The sequence below is a fragment of the Oncorhynchus kisutch genome, linkage group LG6 (assembly GCF_002021735.2).
Source record: "Oncorhynchus kisutch isolate 150728-3 linkage group LG6, Okis_V2, whole genome shotgun sequence".
NCBI lineage: Eukaryota > Metazoa > Chordata > Actinopteri > Salmoniformes > Salmonidae > Oncorhynchus > Oncorhynchus kisutch.
The window spans coordinates 69725166-69744075 of record NC_034179.2 but is presented as its reverse complement, the minus strand read 5'-3'; the positions used below and the strand labels follow the sequence as shown (position 1 = coordinate 69744075).

The following is an 18910-nucleotide window of genomic DNA, read 5'->3' as shown; positions in this document are numbered from 1 at the left end:
CTGACAACTGTGCGCTTTCGTTTTCTCCGTTTGACGTTTTGTTTGAGTGTTTTTTGTGAACATTAAATATGAACAATTTCCACGCTGCGCTTTGGTCTCATTCCAATGACGATCGTTACAGATGGAGAGGTCTTGGGAGTGTGCAGGCCTTCCCGGGAGGGGAAGCTTGCAGAGAGGAGTGTGGATCACAGTCATTCCACATCTTCATTCAAGAGAACATTTAATGAGGGGCAATGAAGTCTGAAACTAGAAATACATCTAATGGAAAATAAAAAGTGTGTCAGTCAAAAATGTAAATGTATAATCATTGGCCAAGTTCCAGAAAATAGAATACAAGGCAATGTACACTTTTTCCTAGTCTCTTAAGAATCTTATATAGAGAATCACCTTTAGGCAGTAGTTACTGAATTTAGTTATTCTAAACAATAATTAAACACACTGAGCAATGTACATACATCTTGGCCTCAAGTAATGACGCCATTGTCATAGCAACCCAGATATATTCACACAATGAAACCAGAGGAAAGATATACTTTTTACTTTTAGATTTTTATTTCCCCTTCATTTCAATTCATCTACATTGCTTATTTCAATTTGTCTACTTAATAAAAAGATAGTGTTTAAAAATATGGGATATAACGCGTTTCTTTTTCTCTGCTTCCTAAATTCAAAAAGCAAGCAAACTGGCCACCATCTAAAGATGGTACATATTCTGTACAAATGGTGAAGAACTATAGTGCATCAGCCATAGTGCTGAATCAAACAGACCTCTCCATACATCTAGTGTACCAGACCCCAGCAGAGCACTAAGGGCCCTGGTCAATAGTAATGCACCTCATCTCATCACATTTCCACTGAGGAGCTGTCCTGGGGTCAATTCAAACTCACTGTGTTAAAGCATCATCAGCGTAAGGCTCAAAGCCTATCAACAAGTGTCCAATATTTAGATGGCATTTAGATTGACAGCTGCAATGATAGATAGATGGCCAGATTGCTAACTTACTAGGCAGTGTGCCTGCTAGACAGATAGATGGACAGCTAGGAATGGCTTAAAGGAGATGGACAGTTGTATGGCAGGAGACAGATAGATACTTAGTTGAAACAGATCAAATGAATCAATATCAACATTGAATTTTAAAACAATTTCCTACAGTGTATTCAACATTCAGTATTATCTTCTTGTACATACTGTATATACAAATAGATGTGCATATGTGTTCTCACATTCTGTAGGCTAGTGCTCGTTTAAGTTTGTTGTTACATATTCAATACAAACCATTTGTTTGTTAGTGTGCTGTCATTGGCTCCCGAGCACAAAGCCAGGCAACAGAAAGATAACCTTTTCTAGAATTAAAAATCTATAAACTATCTACCAGTGTTGTTGGCAGGAGTGTCACGGTGAACAAGGGCATAACTGTCCCAAACACGACAAGTACTTTTCTCATTCACCTGCTCTCTTCCTCACTCAATCTCTCTCTCACACGCACACACATGCACACATGTGCACACGCACGCACGCACACACACACACACTAATTTTAGTAACTTTCTCAACATTCTCTGGTTTTCCAGGAATCCTGTTTGGAGGATTCCATATTTCCTTGCTTATTCCTTCACAATTCCAGGAATCTTCCAACCAGGATTTCAGGAAAACTTGGAAATATTGGGAAAGTTACCGGAATTTTGGTACCCTACACACACACATGCTCACACACACACACACACACACACACACACACACACACACACACACACACACACACACACACACACACACACACACACACACACACACACACACACACACACACACACACACACACACACACACACACACACACACACAGAGTTTCAACCTCCTTTACCATACACACTTTGGGCCTCAAGAAGGTGGCGAATAGAATACAGACACATACAGACAGTCTCTGTTAACTAACACTATGTGGAATGTTGTGTTGGTAGATCTACGGTTGAAAACACTGAGTTACGGTCTCTGCTGCATTTTAAATATGATCCCAAAACCATAGGGTCTCCCCCTTCCTACATCTCAACAGACAGGAACAAAGAATGAACAATCTACATAAACCCTACATCAGTCCATGATGTTTTGAACGGTCTACTGCTTTTGTTTCATAGTCATTCTCACAATAAGTTGCTCTTCTTTCTTTGGAAATGGCCTGTACACAACATGTCCCATACAGGACTCTTCTTGGATCACATCCGTGTTGTTGTAACTAGATCATGTCTGAATCTGGGTTGTCATCCAGTCACCAGACAAGGACTCTCTGAAAGGGGCAGTTCAACTGATCCAATGGCCACTTGAGTCTTTGATCAATGTTTGTTTTTATGTGTTTCTTTGACAACATCTTATGATTTAAATCGTTTTTCAGATGGCAGGTCTGGGCCAGTCCAGCATTCTCAAACAGCGGCCAGAAGTGTGTTTCCAGACAAGCATTGGAAAGACATGTCTCATACTGAATTTGTCCACTGTTGACATGTTCTTCATGGGACTGTCGTAAGCGGAAGGAAAGGGAACTACAGTACGCAGACACCGAAGTGCATAATACTTAGTCGCTGGAAAGCAGGAAGACCCTGACGCCCCTCTAGGGACCAACAACAACCTTCTCATTTTGTCCGTGGCAAAGACTTTATCCTGATTGGATAATATAATTGGCTGGTATGCAATGTGGGAGGTGCTACACTGTCCAGGAGGGGCTGGAGATAGACAGGTGGAGAGACAGGATGTGGACAGGAGAGGAGATGTTAACAGAAGAGGTCTGGAGAGGTTCGGGACAGGAGTGGAAGACTTGTTCTTTTTCCCTCTTCTCCGACTTGGAAACATCACAGAGTGAGAGAAAGACAGGAACAGACAGACAAAGACAGACAGACGGACAGACATCTTATCCTCCACCAGATCTGGAAAGAAAGGAAACCGTGTAAGAGACTAAAAGTTGTAAGGTTGTAAACAAGTTGAGCAGTTGACAGAAGGTGATTGTTGGACTTGGTGTGAGGAGAGTAAACACGACATGAAATGGTTCTGAAAGAAAACTGCATTCTGGGTGGAATAGGTCATGAGGTGGAGAAGACAAAGGCTGAGACTGATGCCAGGGTTTTGCTGTGCTATATGGGATTAGGTCAGAGGATGAAATCAGCTGTGAAATTAGGTCAGTGGAGGAATGACGTTTAAGGTCAGATGTGGGATGATGTCTGATGGGGTCTGAGGCCATGCTGTGAAGAGCTATGGGATGAAGGGGGGTTGAAGGATGTCACCCTGCAGTGTCAGGTCATACCTTCCTCTTCGGATATTCCTTCAACCAGGAAGGAGGAGGAGCAACACATTGGGAGAAGAGACAGGAGGAGAGGAGAAACATCAGTTGCAGTAAGAGACAATGAAAGCTCAACAACAGTAGATTCTGTATAGTGATGACAATGGCATTTCAAAGTCGTGGTACAGTGCCTTGCAAAGGTATTCATCAACCATTAAAATGGATTTAACTGTCATTCTTTTGTCAACAATCTACACAAAATACTCTGTAAGGTCAAAGTGGATGAAATAGTTAACATTTTAAAAAGGTTAATAGAAAATGAAACAACTAAAATATAGTCGATGCGTAAGTATTCAGCTCCCTAAGTCAAGACATGATAGAAACACATTTGGCAGCGGTTACAGCTGTGAGTCTTTACACACCTGGATTGTGAAATATTAGCTCTGTCAAGATGTTGGGGATCATGGCTAGACAGCAATTGTCACGATTCCTGGCCACTCAGGAAAATTCACTGTCTTCTTGGTAAGCAACCAGTGTACATTTGCCCTTGTGTTGTAGGTTATTGTCTCGCTGAAAGGTGAATTCCTCTCCCAGTGTCTGGTGTAAAGCAGACTGAAGCAGGTTTCCCTCTAGGATTTTGTCTGTGCTTAGCCCCATCCCGTTTCTTTTTATCCTGAAAAACTCACCAGTATCCATCATGATGCAGCCACCACGCTTGAAAATAAGGAGGCAGTTACTCAGTGATGTGTTGTGTTGGATTTGCCCCAAACATACGGCTTTGCATTTAGGCCAAAAAGTGCATTCCTTTGCAGTATTATTTTAGTGCCTTGTTGCATACATGATGCATGTTTTGGAATATTTTTGATTGTGTATATTTGTATTCTTCTTTTCATTCTGTTGTTTAATTCATTATTGTGGAGTCACTACAATGTTGTTGACCCATCTTCAGTTTTCTCCCATTAATGCCATTGAAATCTGTAACTGTTTTAAAATCACCATCGGCCTCATGGTAACATCCCTGAGCAGTTTCATTCCTGTCCTGTAGCTCAGTTCAGAAGGACGACTGTATGTTTGATGTGTCTGGGTGGTTTAATACATCACCCACAGCATAATTATTAACTTGACCATGCTTAAAGATATATTCAATGTCTGATTTGTTATTGTTACACATCCACCAATCACTGCCCTTCTTTATGAGGCTTTAGAAAAGCTCCCTGGTCTTTATAGTTCAATCTGTGCTTGAAATTCAATACTTGACTGAGGGATAATACATACATATGTGGTATGTATGGGGGACAGAGGAAGGGTTGGTCACTCAATCATGTCAACCCCTATTATTTCACAGTGAGTCCATGTAGCTTATGTGATTTGTTAAGAGACATTTTACTCCTGAACTCATTCAGGCTTGCTTAAACAAAGGGGTTGAATACTTAGGCAAGAACTAGATTTTATCACATTTCTATAAATCATATTATTATTATTTTTTTAATTCTTCCACTTTGACATTAAGAGTATTTTGAGTAGATTGATGACCAAAAGTTACAATCACATCAATTTTAATCCCACTTTGTAACACAATAACATAGTTTTTGAATAGTTTTTGCAAAGCACTGTATAAAGCCTATTCAAAGTGATGTTTAGTAGACGTTGTTGTCCCACTGCTCACTCCGACTACAAGATTTTTTACACCTTTTTTCATACTCAAATGAATGATGTTGTAATTAGGGCTGCCACAATTACCGTATAATCGTGTAACTGACGATAATGGATGAAGGCCATCATGAAATGAAATAACCGTCATAACAAACAAAAAATGGTGTATGTGTGTGTGGAACGAACAGCTAACTGAAGGATGGCCGGGGATTTGTGCCGTAGAGTCCGTTTCCACGGTATCGTGGGCTCTTAACGTGATGAAACTTTGTTGCGCCTTGACGAAACAAGCAAGGTGTTGGTAGCAAACAAGTCTTTGGTTGCCTAGGCAACTCTCGCTTCCCTGCAGCAGCACATGCAGTCAGGAGCGGAGGAGAAAATGTGCGTCTTAAAAAACGTTGCTATTCAAACGATTATGACGGTGACTGCAGTCATTTGGCTGACTAATAACCGTCATCCAAAAATCCATGACCGTCACCGCCGTAGTTGTAATAATCTATTTTCTTGTTTGTTCAAATCAGTGTACAGCTTACCACCACAAGAAGATATTGTAGAAGTTATTTAACCGACCACATTAATATTGACACAGATCATGCACACATGCACACACAGTTACCCCTGTCCCCAAAAGGATTACTCATTATTCCCAGCAAAATATGAACTATTTGGAGAAATGGATCAAGCAAATTCATTTTGATGAACCAGACAAAGAAATGTAACACAAATTTGATCATTCTTGATGCAAGTGATGACAGGGAAGTGATATAATCCTTTTGGATCAGAGACTAAGGAGTGAACAGGAATTAGCAGGCCAGGCATGCACACAGCTAGGGCTCTCCAGAGACAGCCACTGCAGCAAGGGCACTTTGGTTAGGGCACTACTGAGTGGGCATTACTGAGCGGACACTACTTTAAAGATACTCCCAAATGAAGCGCTGCACTAAAGGAGAGGCATCAAAGAATGAACACTACACGGGAGGCTTCAAAGAGAACCACAACAGTTTGGGAACTTCATAGGCGACTACAGGGGAACTGTCCACTCCTGTCCCCGGTAGGAGAGCTGGGTTGGAGCCAGTTTGAAGGTGTGAAGGGGAGGCATCTCTTTCTCTCCCTGGAGAGATGTATGGAGGAGGTCAGGGTTCAATTCTACCAGATCTTACAAAGTGAAGTATCAGAGGTACCAGCCCGATACTCATACTAAATATCTCCATATGTTTCAAAGCAATTGGATGGTGAACTCAACCCATGTGTCCCCACCTGATGGTGGGGCAATGAGTTGCAAAGTGGGTGAATTCTGTTTTTTTGGAGGGGTGTGAGTGGGGGCCTTGGGGAGAAGCAAACAGGTACACAGAGGCATGCCAGAACTCTTACTTAAATCCCCATCCTGTCCCCCCTAGGACTATAGCTGCCAGAAGAATAGCACCTGCGATGGACCCTATTATGATATTGGTGCCACTGGGACCTGCGCAGAGGAAGGAGTAGGGAGGAGGGGTGCGGAGGGGAACACAACAACACCACCAAAAACACACGTCAGAGGACAGCATCAACACCACACATCAACAACATCAACATCCGGAAAGAGAGAAAGAGAGAAAGAGAGAGAGAGAGAGAGAGAGAGAGAGAGAGAGAAAAGATACCCAAAGAAAGAGAGTAGGAAAGAGAAAGAGAGAATAAGAAATGACATGGGGTGGAGGAAGGGGGAACGTGTGGGAGAGCGAGGGGAGATCAGGGAGGCGACAGTTAAGAAAGGAGGGTGTTTTTATTACTTCTTTCTCATCCCCCTCTCTTGCTCTTTCAGCTGGACACCCTCTTGCTTAGGATGCGTTTGGTTTTTGGGGGCCTATGAGCCCTGTGTCAATGGAAAGGGAAAGGGAAAGGGGGATACCTAGTCAGTTGCACAACTGAATGTATTCAACCGAAATGTGCCTTCCGCATTTAACGCAACCCCTCTGAATCAGATACAGACTGGAAGATAGGAAGGAAGACACTTGAAGATAGAAGCCAGGTGTCTGTAACTTATAGAAACACCCACACAAACACACAGACACACACATACAGTATATGCACACATGTACACATTCAGCATACACATTCTCACACTAACTCACTCACACATGTGGACACAGTGTCAGTCAGTTTCCCTGACTTTACTCCACTGCCCTTTCACCCAAAGCAGGACTAAGGCAATAGCTATTGGAAAAGCTAGACTATAGCCACCCTACACTCCATATATGTACACAAAGAGATAAAGTGATGGTAGACAGACAATGAGAGGGATACGAGGAGAACAGGCAGACAAACAGACAGAGAGAGAGAAACACACACACACAGACAGACAGAGGAGCTTTGGACCTTTCTTCTCCGTGTTGGCAGGCGGCGTGGGGTCAGGGATGGGGTCAAAGACACTGCAGTCCTTCCCGGTGTAGTCCCTGTCACAGATACACTTCACCTCGTTACTGCATGTCTGAGAGAGAACGAGAAACAGACAGATTAAAACAAAGGAGAACATCAACCGGTCACTGTAGTCAAGTTGAGAACGTTCACTTTTGAAAACACAAACCCAACAAGCTAGCATCCCTCTATTTAAATGCAGGCCTGCGTGGTGGGGTGGTCCCTGTGTGTGTCCTCACCCCGTGGTCAGAGCAGGTGCGTCCCAGCGTGGAGCTGGAGCAGGTGCTGAGGTTGAAGGCTGCCACGGGGAGACAGCGGCGCTCCAGACACATCATGTTGGGGCCGCACGGCGTACCGTCCTCCACGTAGCCCAGGTCTGACCCATCCTCCAGCAGGACATGGCCCCCTCTGGACACACAGATGCGAGAGGAGGAAGAGTAGAGAGGAGATGACAAAAAGAGAGGAGAAAAGAGGAGGAGAGGGAGGGAGAAGAGGAGGAGGAGGAGGAGGAGGGAGAGGAGGAGGAGGAGTTGAGAGGAGGGGGAGAGGTGACGAGGGATACATTAATCAATTCATCTATTCTGTTCAATCTATGAAAGCCTCCCAAACACAAACAATAAAGGGGTAGAAAGGTACAACTCACCGGCAGTCCAGGTACTTGTTCTGGTGGTATATTGTAAGGCTGGTCACTTCCCCCTCCAGATCCCCAAACTTTGGCTTCACCGTCATATTGATACAGAACAGGAAACCACAAAGCACATCCCTGAGAGAACGAGACAGAGAGAGAGGGAGAAAGAGAGAAAGAGAGAGAGAGAGAGGAGGGGAGAGTGAGAGAGAGAGAATGAGAGAGAGAGGGGGGGGCAAGAGAGAAAGGGTGAGAGAGGGAGGGTGAGAGAGGAGAGGAGAGAGAGAGAGAGAGAGAGAGAAAGAGAGAGAGAGAGAGAGAGAGAGAGAGAGAGGAAATAAGATGGGGGAGAAAAACATTAATAATAATAATAAATAAAACTCCGGTCATGTCTATGGTGTAATAATGAGTGATAAGTCATGTGATAGAAGGCTCACGGCTTGTTGCACTGCAGCCATCCCTGGCCCTCAGGACTCTGCCCACAGTTGCCCTTCTCTGTGCCCTCTGCATTCAGCTTCTCATAGCAGAAGCGGTCTGCTGAATCTGAGACAGCACACACAACACAACACACATTAGATCCATATCACCGCCATCTGTAACTCAGATGCAGTTGCATATCAGTCCACAAGATGGCATACGACTGTCATGAGCATAGCCATAGAAACAGTACCAATACATGACTACTGGCAAGTGAGCAATTCAGGGGTGTGAAAGACATTCAAGAAATGAATGAATCATTAATACTTACTGTAGCCCCAAAGTCCCTTACACTGGCCATCGAGAGTCCTGCATCGACCACTATAACAACGACCCTGAGTGAGAGAGAGAGCGAGAGACAGAGAGAAATAGAGAGAGAGAGAGAGAGAGAGAGAGAGAGAGAGAGAGAGAGAGAGAGAGAGAGAGAGAGAGAGAGAGAGAGAGAGGAGAAGAGAAGAGAGAGCCAGAGAGAGAGAGAGAAAGAGTAAGAGAGGGAGGGAGAGAGAGAGAACAAGAGAGGGAGGGAGAGAGACAGGAAGAGAGGGAGGAGGGAGAGAGAGCAAGAAATGGAGGGAGAGAGAGCGAGAGAGAGAGAGACAGGAAGATGAAAACAAAGGATAACAGCAGGACAGACATATCTCAACAACACACTGACTGCAGAGCAAAACCCCATTCAAACAAAGGTGTCTCTTACCTGACTAGTGTCACACATGTATCCATCCAGCTTGTGCACATTATGAGGGCACTGCAACAGGAGAAAATTACATACAGTATGGTTTACTTCAGACCAACTCATGCTCCCCAAAGACTCCATCTCCCAACATGCACCAGGGTAATAGTGTAGTGTAGAGTACAGTACCTGGCTGGAGTCTCCTGTGCAGCTCTCTGGGATGTCACAGTCATTCACAGCCTGTCTGCAAACCGCTCCTCTCAGCTCATACTGACACACAAGAACACAAGAATGACCTCTTCCTGTCAAAAGAGGTGGACCGTGTAGTAGCACCAACAGACTCTTAATAGTCAAGATTGTATGATTTTATTATAAAACTGTGTGTGATTCATAATAAAAACATTTAGTAATTAAATGTTTGGTAATGAATGAGTTAAATCCTGAAGAGGCACTAGCCTCCATAGAGTGGAATAGCTAGTGTGATGAGTAATATGTAAATGAGGTGGTGGTGGTAGTGGAGTAGAGGGACTCACCCTGCACCCACTGCAGCACAGTCCACTACTGCACATGGCATCGTGGGTCAGGGTACACTTCTTACAGCACGCCCCTCCACTACGGGCACACTCCTACAGACAAACACACACAGTCACTGAGACTGTTCCTCATACCAACAAGTTCCACCATGACAGTGTCTGTCTCAAATGGAACCCTAGTACCTTTATAGTGCCCTGCAGTGCACAATATAGGGAATATGGTGTCATTTGAGACGCAGGCAGAAGCTCCATTCATACTGGAGGGTTCTGGTTCCTCATCATGTATGGGTTACAGTTCCTTAGGGCTAGTCCCCTTTTTTCTCCACTTCCTGTCTGAATGATGTGCCCAAAGTAAACTGCCTGTATCTCAGGCCCTGAAGCCAGGATATGCATATAATTAGTGAAAGAAAACCCTTTGAAGTTAGTGAAAGAAAACCCTTTGAAGTTTGTAGAAATGTTAGAATAATGTAGGAGAATATAACACAATAGATATGGTAGGAGAACATCCAAAGAAAAACCAACTGGAAATCTTTTTGTTGTTGTTGAGAGACCATCCTCTTAGAAATGCAAGAGTAAGGTCATATTGAAAATTAGCTCCCTGGACGCAATTCCTATGGCTTCCACAGGGTGTCCTCAGTCTATGTTCAAGGTTTCAGGCTTGTAACTTCAAAAACTAATAAGAAATATCAGTTTTAGTAGTGGGACACAGTCTTGTAAATTCGTGTTTGCGCACGCCATGAAGACATTACGCACCTGCTAAAATCGGTTTCCTATTGAACATACTTCTTTCTAAAATAAATATTATTATTATTTTTTATTTTTTTATTTTACCCCTTTTTCTCCCCAATTTCATGGTATCCAATTGTTTTTTAGTAGCTACTATCTTGTCTCATCGCTACAACTCCCATACGGGCTCGGGAAAGACGAAGGTTGAAAGTCATGCGTCCTACACAACCCAACCAAGCCGCACTGCTTCTTAACACAGCGCCCATCCAACCCGGAAGCCAGCCGCACCAATGTGTCGGAGGAAACACCGCGCACCTGGCAACCTTGGTTAGCGCGCACTGCGCCAGGCCCGCCACAGGAGTCGCTGGTGTGCGATGAGACAAGGACATCCCTACCGGCCAAGCCCTCCCTAACCCGGACGACGCTAGGCCAGATGTGCGTCGCCCCACGGACCTCCCGGTCACATAAATATTATAGTTTGATTACATTTTTGGGTATCTGAGGAGTAAATGGAAACACGTTTTGACTTGTTGAAACAAATTTTAGGGGTAGATTTTTGGATTCCCTTCTCTGCATGTTGAACAAGTGGATTACTCAAATCGCTGGCGCCAACTAAACTGACTTTTTGGGATATAAAGAAGGATTTTATCTAACAAAACATGTTATAGCTGGGACCCTTTGGATGACAAATCAGAGGAAGATTTTCAAAAAGTAATGTGGGGAGCCAACCTCAAACAATCGCATGATATGTTTTCACTGTAATCGCTACTGTAAATTGGACAGTGCAGTTAGATTAACAAGAACTTAAGCTTTCAGCCGATATAAGACACTTATATGTACATAAATGTTCAAAATCCATAGTATTTATGATATAAAAAAAAAAAAATTGCGCTCACTCCAGTTAGCGGGACTCCTATCCCTAAAAAGTGTTAAAGAGACTCTCACCAGCTGAGACCCACAGTCACACTCCTCCCCTGTCTCCACGAAGCCGTTCCCACATTCAGGAGGGTCCAACAGCTGATAGAGAGATGGAGGGACAGAGGGTGAGGAGAACAGATGGAGGGAGAGACAATAGACAAGTAGGATGGGAGGACAAAAAGAGGGGAAGAAGGGAAAAGAGAAGGTCGTAAAGAATAGGAACAGAGAGATAATCAAGGATGGGCACAGAGCTGTATGTAAATATCTAATATGGAGAAATGAGGACATTGGGATAATTAATTAGGCTATATATAACAGCACTCCTGGGACCTTCAGCTTACACTCCACTCCCCACTAGAACATCAGGCTAGGCCAGCCTCCCACATCCCTCACCCACACCAACCTCACCTTGTTGGGCTTGTTGAAGAGGCAGCTCCCGCCCCCCTGGAGCAAGAACTGGATGTACTCATCAACACTGCAGCGAGAGAACTTTCTGGGTAGGTAATATCTGTGCACACAAAACAAGCACACACACACATACACAGATGCAGGGAGAGAGAAAAGAGAGAGAGAGAGATAAAATGGTAAAGCCAATGATGCCAAATCAAATGTGACAATTTTTTCAGCAATTTTGCAATCTGACTCAAATGTTACCATTTGTGGTAAAAAAACAAACCTGCTAATTGTAGTAGATGAATTTGACAATAGCTTGACAATAGCTTATCAAATCACCATTGTACCATCTGGTAATACCAGACTGGTATTGAATAAGCCGAAGCCAAATGCTTGTGAGCACATTGTGTGTTCTGTAGACTGATGTACTGTATGTACAGTATATGTATTACTAAAGTCAATCTTTACCCAGTGTCTTCCATGATACAACCAAGCCAAGAATCAGGACATCTGCAGTCTCCTGAGAGAGATGGAGAGAGGGAGGGAAAATAAGAAAAGGAGGGTGAAAGAGGGAGTGAAAAGTCAATGCGAAAAAATGAGATGTTAATGACATTCGTCTTGACTAGAAGGAACTTACATTAATTTACTGAGGTAAATCCTTGAGAAAAAAATACAATTATTTCACAAGTAAGTTTGAAATAAACTCAATCCATCGCTGCCTGTGCCACTCCCATCCATCCCTTCCTTCCTCCTTTTACTGAATCCATGGGCTGCTGTCTCCTGTCTCTACCTCTCGCTTAATCTTTACACTATCTGTACCTGTTCTCTCTCTCTCTCTCTTTCCCTCTCTTTTTCCCTCTCTCTCCCTTCCCTTCCTTCCTTCCTTTATTCCTTCCTCCCTTCCACCCTCCCGCCCCTCCCTCCCGCCATCACGCCATCACGCCATCACCAATCCCCCTGCTCTGATCGTCCTTACCCGCAGAGCTGCGTATGTTGTTCCACCTCATCCCAATGTTCTGACCCAGACTCTGGCACAGAGTGATAGCCATAGGACCCACATTCCCATACTGGAACACAAACACACACATCCACTCTGTATCAATGGTGTTCTCTTTGACTAAAGTTACACTCCTCACATTCCTCACTGAAGAAACAAAGAAGTCTAAGAAGAGTCATTATTAAGTGTAGTAGCTGTGTCAGATCCTAAACCATGAGCCTGGACATGAGCCCATTGTTGTGAGTCACAGTCCTTTAAAGCTGAGTAGGAAGCACACAGTTGTCTCTTTTACCTCGTTGATGCCCCCTCCTCTGGTGAGAGAGCACACCCCTCCGGTGTAGGCCGTCCCACTGCGACTGCTCTGGAACGTACGCCCCCTGGAGGAGATGGAGGAGAACTGGGGTCAAACCTGGACTAAAGGACCAGGACATATTGTAGTATATATAAACCGGCTGCAACCAGTCAATAATACTGACTTTGTCCAAAATGGCACCCTATTCCTTTTATAGTGCACTCCGTTTGACCAGAGCCCTCTGGTCAAACGCAGTGCACTTTTGAGGGAATAGTGTGGCATTTGGGACGCAACCACTGACTGCCCCAGGTTAGATACAGGAGTATATCAACCTCCTCTATTTTTCATTTCAGGGGGACGTAGACAGGGGGCGCTCACGAGAAGAGGTGCACGGCGTCACTTTGCTCCTTAATACTGTCCTTCCTGTACTTCATGAAGTTCTGCAGCGTCGTCAACGGGTCCGTCACCACGGGAACCATGTTGGCCGACGACCAGGTCTCCATGGCAACCAGCACGATGCGTGTGTTCAGCTGTTCCCTATAAATCTGCAGGCCAAAACATACACTGGTGGTATACCCACATTCATATCTAGGAGCAGGGACATAATGAGTAAGATATGTTAGGTTGTTCTCATAGGCTACAACCTAGCCTATGATTATTGACATGACTTTAACTTTAACAACATAACAATATCATCATAATTGACGATGGGTATCAGTACAAAAGTTAAGTATGGAGTGACAGAGCTCTTACTGCATCAGCCATATTGACCACTGCTTTGGCAAAGTTCCTGGCCTGGGTAGTGGAGCGTCGCAGCTGCACAAACTGCAGACAGACAGCAAACGTTAGGTACAGTGTGTGTTCCCGTCACACACACGCACGGACACGCGGATGAACCAACACACACCAATTATTTTCACAAAAGGCTAAATCACCATTTCATAGTCGTTGACCACCATCAGCTCAATGTATTTGGTCTCTGACTGCACGGTGGGCCTGCGTGGCAGCTGTCTCTTAGAGCGCCTCAGCACCTCACTGACCCGGGGATCCTTCATCTGCTCATCACCATTACTTCTGGCTCTATCCCCCTCACTGTTGTCTGTGCAGTCTGGACACAATACAACACAGAGGACTGAGAAAGGACATCAAAGAGCATGGATCGACCAATATCAATGTGTCTTCTCATTGGTAGATGAACATGAATGACTGTATAAAGGAGAGAGGATGTAGGATGTTGCCAGTACCTTGACAGTCTGGGGATAGTCTGACATCAGGCATCCTACGCACTAGGTGGGCCCCCTCAGTCTGGAGAGGAGTCAATGAGACACCAGGAGAAAACAATATCATCTTTACTACGTTCCTCCATATTTCTCATCTGCATCCATGTTACTATGAATGAATGAATCAATAACATCAACACTACTCCACAGGGCTATCTATACCCTTATCTCCCAACCACCACACACTCACCTGATTGGTCCCATCGAAAAGAGGCTCAATCCCATAAGAGAACATCCCATCAGAAAACATACCACTGAGAGAACGAGAGAGAGAGAGAGAGAGAGAGAGAGAGAGAGAGAGAGAGAGAGAGAGGGAACACGTTCCTTATATATCTGTAAGACTCCCATTGTATAGCAGTGATATTAGTACATGAAGATCAAAGATACCATATAGCTTATCAAAGCCATAGTGCCAGTACTGTACCGAGTCAGTGTGCTGAGGCAAGGTCATTGACAGACAGTTTATAGCTATGGGGCGAGTCTCACCATAAGCCAAGACAGGTGGAGAGAGCTGCCCAGGACTCTGGTAAGCCCCTCAACCTCCCTTGGTAGTAGCAGTGCTCCCCTCCCTGTGAACATAAAGACCATACCATTGTTAATATACAGTCACATGCTCAAGTAAGTCCACTCTGTAGTGGTACACTGGTTTGCAGGTTTCCACACACTGACTGAGGAGGATGGTGTTGCTCATTTCACAGTCCCCTAAAAAACAACATGGAGTCCCCAGGAGTTGTGCTTTAAACAGTTTCTACTTCTATTCCCTCTCTGTCTCTCCCTCTCTTCCTCCCCCTCCATTATACTGCTAGCTGTATGTACTGTATGTGACCTATTTGTCCTCAACTCTACTCTATTCCACTCTACTCTATTACACGGGCGGCATTTGGTGGTCAACGTCACCGGTCTTCTAGCCATCGCCGTTCCACCTTTCATTTTCCATTTGTTTTGTCTTGTTTTTCCACACACCTGGTTTAATCCCCTCATTACTCTACGTGTATATTATCCTCTGTTCCCCCCATGTCTGTGTGTGTTATTGTTCGTTTGGTACGTGTGTGTCGCTACAGGGTGGTTCCACTCTACTCTATTCCACTCTACTCTATTCCACACTACTCTATTCCACTCTACTCTATTCCACTCTACTCTATTCCACTCTACTTTAGCTACTGCTCTGACAATGGAGGGGTCTTCTGTGCAGGGATCTTATAAATAAATCCAACATTATGTTGCTCCACAGTGGGAACAGCTTGGAAGGAACAACATGGAGTGAGAATACATTGGGCTGGCTAAGAATAAACCTGTATCACAACCGGCCGTGATTGGGAGTTCCCATAGGGCAGCGCACAATTGGCCCAGTGTCGTCCGGGTTTGGCCGGTGTAGGCCGTCATTGTAAATAAGAATTGGTTCTTAACTGACTTGCCTAGTTAAATAAAGGTTAAATAAAATTGGAGCAGTGGATGTCAAAGTGTGAAAGAGGAGGACCACACACACGAGACCTCAACACAGATGAAGAAGAGGGCATCCAGCTACAACACTAATGCTCATTCTGAATAAAACATCTACCTTGGCTGCAACCATCTGAGCCCCATCCTTCATTGGTGTGAAAGAGCTGGCCTATTGTAACACTTCAAATGTTTAAAACAATTCCTTTTAAAACTGCAGAGCAAATAAAACAGTTGGCAGTAAAAACATCCCCCCGGTTGGAGGACTCCCCAAACACTTACACATGGTTAGAAAGACAATGAGAACACAGTAACAATTAACAAGACAATTAGCAGTTGGGGTGTGTGCAACCAGTAATCAGGACACGCTATGGAATGTTTGAATTGAATGGCAAATAAACAGAAATACAAAGACAAGCATATTAGGCTACTTGCGTTGACAGTTATACACTCAGTGGCCTGTTTATTAGGTACACCCATATAGTAATAGGTCGGACCGCCCTTTGCCCTCCAGAACAACCTGAATTATTTGGGGCATGGACACATTGCTCAATTGGTAACAAGGGACCTAACGTGTGCCAGGAAAACATTCCCCACACCATTACACCACCACCACCAGTCTGTACCGTTGACACCAGGCAGGATGGGGCCATGGATTCATGCTGCTTAAGCCAAATCCTGACTCTGCATGACGCAACAGGAACCAGGATTTGAAGGACCAGGCAATGTTTTTCCACTCCTCAATTGTCCATTGTTGGTGATCGTGTGCCCACTGGAGCCGCTTCTTCTTGTTTTTAACTGACAGGAGTGGAACCCGATGTGGTGAAAAGGACTGACGAGCTGTGCGTTCCAAGATGCCGATCTGTACACCACTGTTGTACTCGGCCGTTATTTGCCTGTTTGTGACCCATCCGTTAGCTAACCATTCTCCTTTGACCTCTGATCAACGAGCTGTTTTCGCCCATAGGACTGACGCTGACCATTCTCGGTAAACCCTAGACACTGTCATGCCTTAAAAGCCCAGGAGGCCGGATGTATCTGAGATACTGGAACCGGCATGCCTGGCACCGGCAATCATACCACTCAAAGTAGATTAGGTCTCTCATTTTGCCCATTCTAACTTTCAATTGAACAGTAACTGAATGCCTTGATGCCTGTCTGCCCGCTTTATATAGTAAGGGCAGCCACGCGACTCACTGACTGTAGGAGCGAACCATTTTCATGAACGGGGTGGCCACTGAGTATAAGTCTCTAGCCCAGGTGAAGGCCTCTCCTTCACAATTAGTCTACTTCAAAAGATTCGTTTCCTGCTATGGCTGATCTAAAGTAGTCATTGAGCCACTACTGAGTATGAGATTGGGATAGCAGGAATACAAAACCACTCTAATAAAAGCGGAGATAGAGACACAGCAACCACAGCTGGCATAGAGTCAAGCGCTCGGCCTGGTCTGGCTGGTCTGGGAGTGTGGGTATGTGGCTCCATCCCTGCAGGCGTACTGTACATCCTCCCACCCACACCACTGCTCTCTGAAGGAACCAACTGTCTGAAAACACATACACAGAATGACTCTCTCTGATACCATCACCCATCATGCCGTTGTATTCACTGGCCTTTTACTCTAATTTTTCCTCTTCCTTCTTCTCCTCCCCCCCCCTCTCACTCTCTCTCTCTCTCTACTCTCTCTCTCTCTCTGTCTCTCTCTCTCTCTGTCTGTCTCTCTCTCTACTCTCTCTCTGTCTGTCTGTCTGTCTGTCTGTCTGTCTGTCTGTCTGTCTGTCTGTCTGTCTGTCTGTCTGTCTGTCTGTCTGTCTGTCTGTCTGTCTGTCTGTCTGTCTGTCTGTCTGTCTGTCTGTCTGTCTGTCTGTCTGTATGTCTGTCTGTCTGTCTCTCTCTCTCTCTCTACTCTCTCTCTCTACTCTCTCTCTCTCTCTACTCTCTCTACTCTCTCTCTCTCTCTCTACTCTCTCTCTACTCTCTCTCTCTCTCTCTCTCTCTCTCTCTCTCTCTACTCTCTCTGTCTGTCTCTCTCTGTCTGTCTCTCTCTCTTCTCTACTCTCTCTCTCTACTCTCTCTCTCTCTCTCTCTACTCTCTGTCTGTCTCTCTCTCTCTGTCTGTCTCTCTCTCTCTCTCTCCACTCTCTCTCTCTCTCTCTCTCTCTCTCTCTCTCTCTCTCTCTCTACTCTCTCTCTCTCTCCTCTCTCTGTCTATCTCTCCTCTCTCTGTCTATCTCTCTCTGTCTGTCTCTCTCTCTCTCTCTCCACTCTCTGTCTGTCTGTCTCTCTGTCTCTCTCTCTCTCTGTCTTCTTTCATTCTCCTCTCTGCCAAGAAATTAATGACACTGCAGAGCTGACTTGTTGCCATGGGAACAAGCTCCTGATTGGCTAGTTGAGGGCAGAGGGAGAGTGGGAATGAGAGTGGGTGGAGGATGAGACAGAGGCTCTTGCTGAGGCTGGGGACGAGGGGCAGTTAGTAACGTGTGTAGCACAATGAACCAAATAGAAAAACACTACTTTCCCCAATGGTTTCTAGAGGCACTGACATTCCTGTAGTAGTCTACTGGCCACTCAATCACACTGTAGCATTCATTCATTTTGGTGAGATGGTGGTCAACAATAATGTCATTCAATCTGATAAGTGCTGAAAACAGGATGGACGTATCTGATTTCAATAAGACACAAAACAGATCTCTGTAGCCTACTGGACAATAGCATACAATGTCAACAGTATGTCTACAGTACGTCTACAGTACGTCTACAGTACGTCAACAGTACGTCTACAGTACGTCTACAGTACGTCTACAGTATGTCTACAGTACGTCTACAGTACGTCTACAGTACGTCAACAGTACGTCTACAGTACGTCTACAGTACGTCAACAGTACGTCTACAGTACGTCAACAGTACGTCTACAGTACGTCTACAGTACGTCTACAGTACGTCAACAGTACGTCTACAGTACGTCTACAGTATGTCAACAGTACGTCTACAGTACGTCTACAGTACGTCTACAGTACGTCTACAGTTCGTCAACAGTACGTCTACAGTACAGTCTACAGTACGTCTAGCAGTACGTCACAAATTGGTACATCTACAGTTACGTCAGCAGTACGTCAGCGAGTACGTCTACAGTATGTTAGCAGTATGTTCAGCAGTATGGTCTACAGTGGTGTCAACAGTATGTCTACAGTATGTCAGCAGTATGTCTACAGTATGTCTACAGTATGTCTACAGTATGTCAGCAATATGTCTACAGT

General features: G+C 44.7%; 1 protein-coding gene across 2 annotated transcripts in view; it reads right to left on the bottom strand.

Moving 5' to 3' along the window:
• Window positions 1-534: 534 nt before the first annotated feature.
• Window positions 535-18910, bottom strand: part of LOC109892234 (disintegrin and metalloproteinase domain-containing protein 11) — a gene marked incomplete in the record, with an annotated part of 25516 nt that continues 7140 nt past the window's right edge. For both annotated transcript variants that reach the window (XM_031827294.1, XM_031827295.1), the window contains 22 exon segments: window positions 535-2916; window positions 3291-3308; window positions 6288-6378; window positions 7269-7380; window positions 7547-7715; window positions 7951-8070; window positions 8370-8475; window positions 8681-8744; window positions 9104-9154; window positions 9269-9349; window positions 9613-9705; window positions 11284-11355; window positions 11665-11764; window positions 12118-12169; window positions 12626-12716; window positions 12939-13023; window positions 13317-13483; window positions 13692-13763; window positions 13874-14046; window positions 14183-14243; window positions 14409-14472; window positions 14705-14787. In XM_031827294.1, coding sequence (XP_031683154.1) covers window positions 2901-2916; window positions 3291-3308; window positions 6288-6378; window positions 7269-7380; window positions 7547-7715; window positions 7951-8070; window positions 8370-8475; window positions 8681-8744; window positions 9104-9154; window positions 9269-9349; window positions 9613-9705; window positions 11284-11355; window positions 11665-11764; window positions 12118-12169; window positions 12626-12716; window positions 12939-13023; window positions 13317-13483; window positions 13692-13763; window positions 13874-14046; window positions 14183-14243; window positions 14409-14472; window positions 14705-14787 — 1941 coding nt within the window.